This window comes from Ranitomeya imitator, chromosome 4 (genome assembly GCF_032444005.1).
Source record: "Ranitomeya imitator isolate aRanImi1 chromosome 4, aRanImi1.pri, whole genome shotgun sequence".
Classification (NCBI taxonomy): domain Eukaryota; kingdom Metazoa; phylum Chordata; class Amphibia; order Anura; family Dendrobatidae; genus Ranitomeya; species Ranitomeya imitator.
The window spans coordinates 635,265,147-635,278,136 of record NC_091285.1 but is presented as its reverse complement, the minus strand read 5'-3'; the positions used below and the strand labels follow the sequence as shown (position 1 = coordinate 635,278,136).

The 12,990-nt window shown below is 53.5% G+C and overlaps 2 protein-coding genes across 3 annotated transcripts in view; one reads left to right on the top strand and one right to left on the bottom strand.

Annotated features, from left to right (window-relative positions):
- The window catches only part of LOC138677014 (cAMP-dependent protein kinase catalytic subunit alpha), a 58,302-nt gene extending 46,132 nt beyond the window's left edge, over positions 1–12,170 (bottom strand). Inside the window, exons 1-2 of one of the 2 annotated variants that reach the window (XM_069766795.1) lie at positions 12,033–12,170; positions 2,449–2,556 (exon numbers count right to left, since the gene is read on the bottom strand). In XM_069766795.1, the coding sequence (XP_069622896.1) occupies positions 2,449–2,494 (46 nt within the window). In that variant the 5' untranslated portion in view covers positions 2,495–2,556; positions 12,033–12,170. Of the gene's footprint in view, positions 1–2,448; positions 2,557–12,013 lie in introns of both variants that reach the window. The other variant, XM_069766794.1, reaches the window with a different exon arrangement.
- On the top strand, positions 8,749–10,683 carry LOC138674627 (uncharacterized). The gene has a single exon (XM_069762442.1). The coding sequence runs from the start codon at positions 8,749–8,751 to the stop codon at positions 10,681–10,683; it is 1,935 nt and encodes a 644-aa protein (XP_069618543.1).
- Positions 12,171–12,990: the final 820 nt, after the last annotated feature.

The following is a 12,990-nucleotide window of genomic DNA, read 5'->3' as shown; positions in this document are numbered from 1 at the left end:
CTAGAGAGATTCTACTGTAATCTCCCTGAAGTGACAGCGCTCATAAGGTTCTAAGGAGGAGGAGGCGCTAGAGAGATTCTACTGTAATCTCCCTGAAGTGACAGTTACAGTTGGTGCCCATAAAGTTCTATGGAGAAGGAGGAGGAGCTAGAGACATTCTACTGCAACTTCCCCTGCAGTGAAAGTTACAGTGTAAATTGCCCTGGAAATATGCAATCGACTCTGATTGGTTTAGCATAGGCAATAAAACCACATCACATGCAAGACAGTTGACAAATGAGGCCTACGGCTCAGCACGGCAAGAGTCGGCAGTTGAAACAAAACAGTGGGGAATGTCTGCTTAATAATCATGTCAGAACTAAAAAAGGAACAAAAAAATAAATCCAATGATATGGAAATCCAGTAATCCAGTGTCTGCCAATCACAAACATGCCAGATTAGAGTTTTAATGTATGAGATTAAAGGATGAAGAATGGGCATATATACATATACATGTAGGCACAAAGAAAACTGAATATCCAGCAGAATTATTTAGTTCATACGCAAGTCTTGAACTGCACCAATAAAAGGTGCTTCATCCTGACCAACAGTGAATTACCTCCCTCCCCCAAAAAATCTGTACCCACCATCCACAGTGAGCACCTTGTCTTCTATAGTGAGATCATGAGACTGCAAGAGCTAATGACTCAAGATCCGTATGTGCCGATTGGTTTGTAGGGTCACATGACTGACAACTTTACCAGTTATAGATCTTCCTTTATTTATACAATGTGGCCGAAAAACAGGGATATACACTATATGGACCGGAGCATTGGGACACCTTATACATTATAAGCATAGCTTACATGATGAGACGAGCTCGCAATCTCAGTTATCCCAAAGGGGATGGATGGGGTCGAGGTCCAGTTATGTTCTTCCTCACGAAACTCCCCAAACCATGTCGGTATGGACCTTGTGCATTGGGGACAGTTATGGTGAACAGAGAAGGGTCTTCAAACTGTTCTCACAAAGCTGGAAACCACAATTGTCTTGTGCTGAAGGATTCAAATTTCCCTTCACTGGGACTAAGAACCAAGGCTGACCCCTAATAACCCCATAGCATATCCGTCCTCCGCCAAACTGTACAGTTGGCACAATGAAGACAGGCGGGTAACGTTCTCCTGGCGATCACCGAATCCAGACTCGTCCATCAGATGCCAGATATAGAGACGCATGATCAGTCAGGGCACGGAGCACGTTTTTCTCCAGAATTCAGTGGTGGCGGCTTTACACCACTCCATCCGAAGCTTGGAATTGTTCTTCGTGGTGTAAGGCTGGATGCTGCTGCTCGGTCATGGAAACCCATGACATGAAGTTCCCGGAGGGGGCGCAGTGTTTGTGCGGATGTTAATACCAGAGGAGGTTTGGACTCTGCAGTTATGGAGTCAGCACAGCATCGGTGACTTTTCTGCCCTCGGTGACCCCACTCTGTAATGTTGCGTGGTCTCCACTTTGTGGCCGAGTACCTGTGGCTCCTTCCACTTCTCAATAATATCAACTTACAGGTGAAGTGCGAAGAAATGTCACAAACTGACTTGTTACCCCGGTGGCTCCTATTACAGGATCGTGATGGTATCTGTGAGATCTTCACCATCGGCCATTCTGTCACTTGTTAGTAAAGGCAGACGACATTGGGGGGCTATTGGTTATACACCGGGAGGTGAGAGCGGATTTTATACACTGCGGGTGAGGGAAGTGGATGAGAAACCTGAATTTAATGATTAATGCGTGTCCCAATTTTTTGTCCATATAGTGTACTGTTATTTTGGAATACTACATCACCTTATGATCTACAAGGAGCTGAACTCTGGGACCTTCACCGAGTAAAGGGGAAGACAAAGCTGGGTCTTGCTTTACTTCTGCCCTGCAAAGAGAAGCTTCTGGCCATGCCATGTGCAGAGACCTGCAGACAGTATAATCTTAAGATCGATGATGGTTCCAGAAGTCTGATTCCTATCAGTCAGAAATGGACAGCATCTGTTAGTGCTATGCCTCGAAAGGTGGGAATACCCATTTTGATGTGTAGGTCAACATCAGTGATGCACTTAAGTCCAACCCAGTTTTTCTCCTAAGCTACTTGTGTACCAGGAGTGTTCCCAAGAAAGGATTCCTCCGAGTTGTCATCCAAACCCAAAATATGCACTTCAGAAATAAAGCCTATACAAAGCAAACCCGTTCTAGATGCTGGAGAATATTAATCAAATCTCACATCAATGTAGGGCTTGGGTCTACTGCCAGGTACCAAACAGAGCTCAATCTATTTTCTCCTAAAATACCTTTTACGAACGCAACCATACTCAGCACAGCCATAAGGTCTAAATGAAAACACATTCTGCCCCATCTCCGCCAAGCGTAGTAGACAGTTATGATAATAGATGACCGGTCTTCCAAGACTTAGAATATACTCACCACTTTCAATCTCACCACCTTTCTTGGCCGTTGCGGCGTTGCCCATGGTGGGGGGCGGGCAGGACCTCTAGGATCAGGACAGGCGCCCCCCACCTATATTTCTAGGACCTAAAAGGACAAAGCACAAGGATGTTCAGCCACATCACAAACATTTCCCGAAGTCAACCCAATTACAATATCTGATGGACCAATCACACCAATAAAGGGCTAGTCCCAACATTAAAAGTTATCACGTATCCAAACTAGGGGTTAAGCTCCTACCTGCCAATATCTAAGGCATCTCTTCTGATTAGTAGGCCCAGTGTGATGTGGTGTGCATCACACTTCAACAATGATGTTGAACCTGACCTTCAAATCAGAAGAGGCAGCAGATGAGAAAGCATGTAGGAGATTCACGGGTTTCCGGTCCAGGGCCATGGACTAATGACGTTGGTGCTGAACTAAGGATTTGCGAGTCTTTTTGCTTATGGATTTGGTGAGGGTCCTACTGCCGGGCTCCATTCATTCACTTCAGAGCCACAGATAGGAATCTTCTAAGTACTTTGAAGTCACGATGGTCACGCTGCGTTATTACCGTAGAATATACCTCTTCATGGGATACGGCTAGTGCAGGTGGCGGCATTTAACAGATTCTACATTTGGTGGTCTTTCTTTCCCCACTGACCGTGCACTACACAGAGGCTCAGTCCTGCCTGGAGTGTTCCTTTTACCAAACTGACAGAAATGTGAGACCTGAATTATAATAAACTCAATGTTCTCTAAAAGGGGCCAAGGTGGACACTGAGCAGCCGGCCAGTGTAACTGCCGCCAAGTTTCAGCCCAGAGGCCAATGTAACTGCCGCCAAGTGTCAGCCCAGAGGCCAGAGTAACTGCCGCCAAGTGTCAGCCCAGAGGCCAGTGTAACGGTGAAGTGAATTATGGAAAAAATGGAAGATAAATCAGTTTTAGGTGTGACCACTAGAGATGGACGGACACCTAGATGTTCGGGTTCGGCCAAACATTTACAAAAATTTTGGGTTCGGGTACCAGAACAGTACCCGAAGCCCATAAACTTGAATGGGGGCCCAAATATCCAATGTTATCCACGCTGTCATGTGTACGATCGCTTCTAAATGGCTGTAAAATCAAAACCGCTGATCAGACAGCCGCGTTTACCACTCTGTCAAGTGACAGCGTGATCCCCCAGCTGTGATTGGAGGTATAAAGTTTACCTGCGGTTACGGGTGTTGGCTGATGGGACTACTGCTCTAATCAGCCGACGCCTGCTGCCACTAATAACAGTGAGAAGAGAGTATTCATCAGTCAGCGCCTGCGCTCAAGATAAATTTCACTGCGGGAGAATTTCACTGTGGTGGATTTGAACTGTGGCGAATTCGCCTCTGCACCATGAGACTTTCTCACGGTGCTGAGGTCACCACAGTTCAGCCCTGCTGGGAGCGCAGCCTCAGTGACCGACGGTAACTTCAATGACGTCACAGCTGGTCACTGATGCTGCGCTTGTAGCAGCTCATTCATGAGTGGTTTTCAGCCTGGACGGTCTCATCCTGGCACCGTCCAGGTTGAAAACTTAATCCCCAGACATGGATTACGGCGTGGAACAGAACGATTGAAAGGCAAGGGATATGGTTTTTTATTTTTGTTTTATTACAGGAGATGAGGGATGCAATTCACCAGCCCGAGAATACCAGCCCCCGGCTGTCTGCTTTAGCAAGGCTGGTTGTAAAAAAATGGGGAGGGGGAATCTCACACCGCTTTTTAAAAATGTATTTAAATAATTTTAAAAAACAGGGTGGCGACCCCTCTATTCTTGATAACCAGCCTTGCTAACGCTGCCAACTGAGGGTTGGATGATTGGTTTATCAAAAATACAGGGGAACCCACATCGCTTTTAAATTAGTTTTTAGAGCGCACGCGCCGGCTGACGTAGACTCCCATCAGCATCTCATGCTCTCACTATTATTAGCGGCAGCAGGCGTCTGCTGATGGGAGCAGTAGTCCCATAATAATAATAATCTTTATTTATATAGCGCCAACATATTCCGCAGCGCTTTACAGTTTAACAGTTTCAAACACAAACAGTAACAACGTTAACAATACAATAATTAAAGCGAAATAAAACGACCCTGCTCGTGAGAGCTTACAATCTACAATGAGGTGGGGGAGATACAAAGCACAGGTGTGTATTTACAATGATGTATTTACAATGATGGTCCAGCCATCTTCAGGGGGAGGGGGATAGATGGAGATAGTGAATGGGCTACGCACACACAAACATAAAATGAGTTTGATTACTGAATGTGATAGGCCGCTCTGAACAAACGTGTTTTGAGCGAGCACCTAAAACTATGCAAATTGTGGATGGTCCTAATATCTTGGGTAGAGCATTCCCGAGGATTGGCGCAGCACGGGAGAAGTCTTGGAGTCGGGAGTGGGAGGTACGGATTAGCGCATAGGTTAGTTGAAAGTCATTTGCAGAGCGCAGCGGTCGGTTAGGCCGATAGACAGAAATGAGGGAGGAGATGTATGGGGGGTGCCGCACTGTGGAGAGCTTTGTGGGTGAGAACAAGTACTTTGAATTGTATCCTGTAATGATTGGGCAGCCAGTCTAACAACTGGCGAAGAGCAGATGCATCTGAGTAATGACTAGCCAGATGGACGACCCTGGCTGCTGCATAAGGCCGGTTTCACACGTCAGTGGCTCAGGTACGTGAGGTGATAGTTTCCTCACGTACCAAAGCCACTGACACACGTAGACACATTGAAATCAATGCATCTGTGCAGATGTCATTGATTTTTTGCGGACCGTGTCTCCGCGTGCCAGTTGGTGTGCCGTGCAGGAGACAGCGCTACATTAAGCGCTGTCCCCCCCACTGGTGCTGAAGCCGCCATTCTTATCTTCCCTGCAGCAGCGCTTGCTGTAGAGAAGATATGAATATTCCTTTTTTTTTTTTGTTTCTCGTGTTTAACAAATAGTTATGTCCAAACACCCCTCCCACCCCCTGTGCGCCCGCCCGCTGTTCTTAAAATACTCACCCGGCTCCCTCGCTGGCGCTGCTTCCTGTCCTGGCCGCATCTTCTACTGTATGAGCGGTCACATGGGGCTGCCGATTATAGTCATAAATATGCGGCTCCACCTCCCATAGGGGTGGAGCCACATATTCATTACTGTAAATGAGCGGCCCCACGTGACCGCTCATACAGTAGAAGGTGCGGCCAGGACAGGAAGCAGCGCCAGCCAGCGAGGGAGCCGGGTGAGTATTTTAAGAACAGCGGGCGGGCGCACAGGGGGTGGAAGGGGACATGGATATTTATTTTAAACACGAGAAACAAAAAAAAAAAAAGGAATATTCATATCTTCTCTACAGCAAACGCTGCTGCAGAGAAGATATGAATGGCAGCTTCAGCACCAGATGCAGGGGACGGCGCTGAACTTTAGCGCTGTCTCCTGCACGGTGCGTGTGGTACCCAGTGGGCACACGGGCGGCACACGTGTGACACCACCGCCGCAGATACCAGCATTCCTTCATCTATAGCCCCCAACAGGACTACTACACCCCTCCAGAGATCTGTGCCCTCTGCCCTATTTCTACTGATTCAAGTAAGGTTTGAAAAAGACCCTGTGGGTCGAAATGTTACCTACATTGAAACACTGCGGTGATAGCTTTTTTTCTGGTGTCTATAATAAAGAAAACCAAGTTTTTCAGCTCAACCAATACTCTGAAAAATCTCTTCTTTGAGTGCGACTGTTGTTATATAGGACTATATTTTGGAGTACCCCTCCATGTTCAGTCTGCACCACCACTAGCGAGAGTGCTCGTCTTTTTCTTTAACACTGATGTGCCACAGAAACGCACGGGCACACGGACACGGATAATTCCGGTACCGATTTTTCCAGTACCGGAATTATCTGGACGTGTGGGACTGCCCTTAAGGATAGACTGGAGAGGGTAAAGTCGAGTAAGGGGGAGGCCAATTAGTAGAGCATTGCAGTAGTCCAGGCGGGAGTGGATGAGGGCGACAGTGAGGGTTTTTGTTGTTTCCATGGTGAGAAAAGGGCGAATTCTAGAGATGTTCTTTAGGTGTAAGCGGCACGAGCGGGCAAGAGATTGTATATGGGAGGTGACATCAGCTGACATCAGTGAGTGGCGGTAAACCTTATACCTCCGATCACAGCTGTATGCTCATGCTGTTATGTGACAGCACGGGAACCACAGCTGTATGACTGGAGGTAATGATTTTACTGCCAATCAGAAGCAGTGTCTGCCGTGCAATCATGTACATGACAGCGTGACAAACACCCGGTGTTTGGGGGGGAACTTTTTTCGCTATCACTTGGTAGGCAAAAAAACAAACAAAAATACACAGACATGTAAACAGCCTCAAAGACTATACGGGAACATGTTCTATCTGTGAGAGGCAAATGTCTGAATGAAGTGCCAGAGACTTGAGACATTAAACTGGAAAAAAAAAAAATAGATTTTTAGAGTTGAATCCAAATGGGCAAAGCCAGCAACTGGAAGGTGGTATGTAGAATCCAGTAGAAGAGGATAAAAAAACAAAAACAGAAAAACCAAAGAGGGCTCCTACTGCATCAATGACCCCTGAAGATGACATTTGACTATCGTTTGCTGTATGGATCACATGGCTCCACGGTCACAGCCATATATCGGGGTCGGCCACATTCTGAATCAAGATCGGTCCAGTAGTCACATGATTGCAGTGAAACTGGATTCAAACTCTCTCCTTGATCATTAGCAGCTATCATAAGAAGCCACGAGCACCTAGGTCAGGTATCTCCACATCTGAAGCCAGACCTGGTTATGGTTCCTATAGTGGTAGGGCAATATCCTAAAAGGACTGATGCAATGTATAAAGAAGAGTTCAGAATCTAAGGGGGTGGAGGACGGTAAAAAAAGACATCGAAAAACTGGAGCAAGTTCAGAGAAGAGCTACCAGGATGGTGAGCGGACTGCAAAGTATGTCCTACGAGGAACGGTTAAAGAATATGGGAATGTTTAGATTGCAAAAAAGAAGCCTAAGAGGGGACTTAATAGCTGTCTACAGATATCTGCATGGCTGTCACAGTGTAGCGGGATCATCATTATTCTCATTTGTACATGGAAATACGAGAAGCAATGGAAAGAAACTGAAAAGGGAGAAGATACAGATTAGATATTAGTAAAAATGTTTTGTTAGTGAGAGTGATCAATGAGGGGAACAGGCTGCCACGAGAGGTGGTGAGTTCTCCTTCAATGGAAGTCTTCAAACAGAGGCTGGGCAGACATCTGCCTGAGATGGCTTAGTGACTCCTGTATTGAGCAGGGGGTGGGACACGATGACCCTGGAGGTCCCTAATACTCTAGGACTTTGACACAGACCGCATGTCGCGCTCCACTCGATAAGGCCATATAGTATCAATCTCCTTTATGTCAGTGGCTTAAAAGCCTCCCCAGGTCATTAGAAATAAAGCTATGCGAACAAAGTGCTGTCGAGCAGCAGTACAGGTCCAAGGTAGAGCCTTCTATGTGCACACCCTGCACCTGTCCATGCTGGAGGTAATCAGGAGCTGCCCCTATATACGGGGCCCCGAGATCTCAGCTCCTCTCCACTACTACAAGTGTGAGCAGATACAAGAAAGGATTTCAAGTAACTTTATTGATAGCATAAATGTGAGCATTAACACTGGGATGAGAGTCTGCTGTGATTCGGCTGCTCGGGAACATTCTGTCAATTGGACTCCAGGATTATCCGTGTTTGCAAAACAGTAAAATAATAAACAATCCGAACACTCATCTTCTACACGACGATTCATTCCGCCGCCGTTGTCAGGTACCACGCCCGCCTTTCCTTCTTTTTAACCTTGGCGACATTCCGCGGTGTTGTCCATAGGGATGAGACATCATAAAAACACAGTGACTAGGCCATGGAGGGCACGTGACAGCGCGGACTCATCCCTGGCCACCAGGTTCTTGTGATGTATCAGGTCTACGGATCACAATTATTAAGACTTAGACTTAAAGGGGGAGTCCAATATTTGGAGATCGATGACCTGTCCTTATGATGGGACATTATCATCAGAATGGTGGAGGTCAAACATTTGGCAAGAGGGCAAGGCGAGGGCTGGAAGTGCAGGGGGTGAGAGCAAGGTGGGCGAGAGCCGCGGGGCGGAGGTGCAAGGAGTGAGAGCAGGGTGAGCGAGAACTGGAGGGTCGGGGTAGAGATCAAGTGCACAGCGATCACTGGAGGGGAGTGTGGAGGACTGGCAGGAGCTGGGGGGCATGGGGCAAACACTGGATGGACATGGAAGAAGTGAGGAGCCAGCGCAGGTCCAGCACTACCTGCAGGGGGCGCTCAGCAGTTACCGGGGGAGCAGGACCGGCACCACCTGCAGGGGGCGCTCAGCAGTTACCGGGGGAGCAGGACCGGCACTACCTGCAGGGGGCGCTCAGCAGTTACCGGGGGAGCAGGACCGGCACTACCTGCAGGGGGCGCTCAGCAGTTACCGGGGGAGCAGGACCGGCACTACCTGCAGGGGGCGCTCAGCAGTTACCGGGGGAGCAGGACCGGCACTACCTGCAGGGGGCGCTCAGCAGTTACCGGGGGAGCAGGACCGGCACTACCTGCAGGGGGCGCTCAGCAGTTACCGGGGGAGCAGGACCGGCACTACCTGCAGGGGGCGCTCAGCAGTTACCGGGGGGAGAGGACCGGCACTACCTGCAGGGGGCGCTCAGCAGTTACCAGGGGGAGCAGGACCGGCACCACCTGCAGGGGGCGCTCAGCAGTTACCGGGGGGGGGGAGCAGGACCGGCACTACCTGCAGGGGGCGCTCAGCAGTTACCAGGGGGAGCAGGACCGGCACTACCTGCAGGGGGCGCTCAGCAGTTACCGGGGGGGGGGGGGCAGGACCGGCACTACCTGCAGGGGGCGCTCAGCAGTTACCGGGGGGGGGGGGGGGCAGGACCGGCACTACCTGCAGGGGGCGCTCAGCAGTTACCGGGGGAGCAGGACCGGCACTACCTGCAGGGGGCGCTCAGCAGTTACCGGGGGAGCAGGACCGGCACTACCTGCAGGGGGCGCTCAGCAGTTACCGGGGGAGCAGGACCGGCACTACCTGCAGGGGGCGCTCAGCAGTTACCGGGGGGAGAGGACCGGCACTACCTGCAGGGGGCGCTCAGCAGTTACCAGGGGGAGCAGGACCGGCACCACCTGCAGGGGGCGCTCAGCAGTTACCGGGGGGGGGGGAGCAGGACCGGCACTACCTGCAGGGGGCGCTCAGCAGTTACCAGGGGGAGCAGGACCGGCACTACCTGCAGGGGGCGCTCAGCAGTTACCGGGGGGGGGGGGGGGGGGCAGGACCGGCACTACCTGCAGGGGGCGCTCAGCAGTTACCGGGGGGAGCAGGACCGGCACTACCTGCAGGGGGCGCTCAGCAGTTACCGGGGGGAGCAGGACCGGCACTACCTGCAGGGGGCGCTCAGGAGTTACCAGGGGGAGCAGGACCGGCACCACCTGCAGGGGGCGCTCAGCAGTTACCGGGGGGGAGCAGGACAGGCACTACCTGCAGGGGGCGCTCAGGAGTTACCGGGGGGAGCAGGACCGGCACTACCTGCAGGGGGCGCTCAGCAGTTACCGGGGGGAGCAGGACCGGCACTACCTGCAGGGGGCGCTCAGGAGTTACCAGGGGGAGCAGGACCGGCACCACCTGCAGGGGGCGCTCAGCAGTTACCGGGGGGGAGCAGGACAGGCACTACCTGCAGGGGGCGCTCAGGAGTTACCGGGGGGAGCAGGATCGGCACCACCTGCAGGGGGCGCTCAGGAGTTACCGGGGGGAGCAGGACCGGCACTACCTGCAGGGGGCGCTCAGCAGTTACCGGGGGGGAGCAGGACCGGCACTACCTGCAGGGGGCGCTCAGCAGTTACCGGGGGGAGCAGGACCGGCACTACCTGCAGGGGGCGCTCAGGAGTTACCGGGGGGAGCAGGACCGGCACTACCTGCAGGGGGCGCTCAGGAGTTACCGGGGGGAGCAGGACCGGCACTACCTGCAGGGGGCGCTCAGGAGTTACCGGGGGGAGCAGGACCGGCACTACCTGCAGGGGGCGCTCAGCAGTTACCGGGGGAGCAGGACCGGCACCACCTGCAGGGGGCGCTCAGCAGTTACCGGGGGAGCAGGACCGGCACCACCTGTAGGGGGCGCTCAGCAGTTACCGGGGGAGCAGGACCGGCACTACCTGTAGGGGGCGCTCAGCAGTTACCGGGGGAGCAGGACCGGCACTACCTGTAGGGGGCGCTCAGCAGTTACCGGGGGGAGCAGGACCGGCACCACCTGCAGGGGGCGCTCAGCAGTTACCGGGGGAGCAGGACCGGCACCACCTGTAGGGGGCGCTCAGCAGTTACCGGGGGAGCAGGACCGGCACTACCTGTAGGGGGCGCTCAGCAGTTACCGGGGGAGCAGGACCGGCACCACCTGCAGGGGGCGCTCAGCAGTTACCGGGGGAGCAGGACCGGCACCACCTGCAGGGGGCGCTCAGCAGTTACCGGGGGGAGCAGGACCGGCACTACCTGCAGGGGGCGCTCAGGAGTTACCGGGGGGAGCAGGACCGGCACTACCTGCAGGGGGCGCTCAGGAGTTACCGGGGGAGCAGGACCGGCACCACCTGCAGGGGGCGCTCAGCAGTTACCGGGGGAGCAGGACCGGCACCACCTGTAGGGGGCGCTCAGCAGTTACCGGGGGAGCAGGACCGGCACTACCTGTAGGGGGCGCTCAGCAGTTACCGGGGGAGCAGGACCGGCACTACCTGTAGGGGGCGCTCAGCAGTTACCGGGGGGAGCAGGACCGGCACCACCTGCAGGGGGCGCTCAGCAGTTACCGGGGGAGCAGGACCGGCACTACCTGTAGGGGGCGCTCAGCAGTTACCGGGGGAGCAGGACCGGCACCACCTGCAGGGGGCGCTCAGCAGTTACCGGGGGAGCAGGACCGGCACCACCTGTAGGGGGCGCTCAGCAGTTACCGGGGGAGCAGGACCGGCACTACCTGTAGGGGGCGCTCAGCAGTTACCGGGGGAGCAGGACCGGCACTACCTGTAGGGGGCGCTCAGCAGTTACCGGGGGGAGCAGGACCGGCACCACCTGCAGGGGGCGCTCAGCAGTTACCGGGGGAGCAGGACCGGCACTACCTGTAGGGGGCGCTCAGCAGTTACCGGGGGGAGCAGGACCGGCACCACCTGCAGGGGGCGCTCAGCAGTTACCGGGGGAGCAGGACCGGCACCACCTGCAGGGGGCGCTCAGCAGTTACCGGGGCCCATGCTGCCCCCTACAGACCATCTCCCGGCATCATCCTCGGTCACGGCCAGGACACGGTCACTGCAGAGCGGCCCCCGGCCATGGCGGCCCCATCGTGTGTCCCCCGTGCGGACAGGACAGGCCGGATGATCCCGCGACCTCCTCCCGTCCGGAGCTCAGGCCTCCCCCGGTGACAGGCCGCCCGGAGCGCGCAGCACATCGTCCTCAGGCCCCGTTACAGCCGACCCCCCTCCCCGCAGCAGGCCCTTCCTCTGCCATCTTTACCGTATATAACCGTCCGCACCTCGGGCTCGCCTCCTCCTCGGGTGCTGGCACGTCCGGAGCCGCACACAGACTCCCCGTCACCTCTAGGACCCGCAGGCCGCGGAGCCTCTTTCCTCCTCCTATGCGATACCTCTAGGACCCCGCTCACCTGCTGGCCACGCCTACAATTGGCGTCATTCAACGTACGTCAGCCAATAGTCGCCGGAGTCACGCCTAGGTGTCAGAGGAAGCAGCCAATCCCCGCACATTTCTTTCACTTCACTGTTGACACCTCTTTCCGGCCGACGGTCCCGCCTCCTCCTCCTTTGTCACCCAGGAGACGGTGAACCTGACGTCACGCCGCGTAGAAACCAATGAAAGGGCGTGGGAATCAGAAGGCACGGCCCCCGGCAACTCTTCATTGGCTCAGTCCAAGAGTGAGTGACAGCACGGGGGCGTGGCCTCGGATGTGTCATTGATTGGGCTCAGCTCTGCGGTTGGACGTCACCGCTCTATTTATAGCAGCGTGCACTCCCCGCCTTTTAAAGGCGTCGCTCTGTTTAACCCCGACACTACCGCACTGGCCATGAGAAGTGTTGTGGTTGAACAGTGCGACCTGGAATGGCAGGAGTTAAAAGAACGTTCTGGTGAAGATTCCAGCAGGAACAATCGAGCGGTTTAACCCTTGTGCTTCCATTGCGGTTGTGCAGTCTTCTGCCTCTGTTCTAGGCCAGGGAGCGATAGGTTTCGGGAAGGCATGACGTCACCTATGTGCGGATACAGGTAGACGCCGCTGGAACGCGCGGTTCTGTTCACACGTAGCGGTTTTGATGCATTTTTTTTGTTATTGCATAATCCAAAGTGATTTTTTTTTTGCTTTGTCTATTTGACTGCTGTAAAAATGCTCCGCATTAGGCCCCCAAAAGATAAAAAACAGCAGCATGTGAATGATCTTTTAGAAATCTTCATTTTTGCTGTTACTGGAAAACGTTACGCTT

What these genes read in the sequence shown, in the direction of transcription:
- LOC138674627 (XM_069762442.1), top strand. Translation starts at nt 8,749, where the DNA reads ATGGAAGAAGTGAGGAGCCAGCGCAGGTCCAGCACTACCTGCAGGGGG.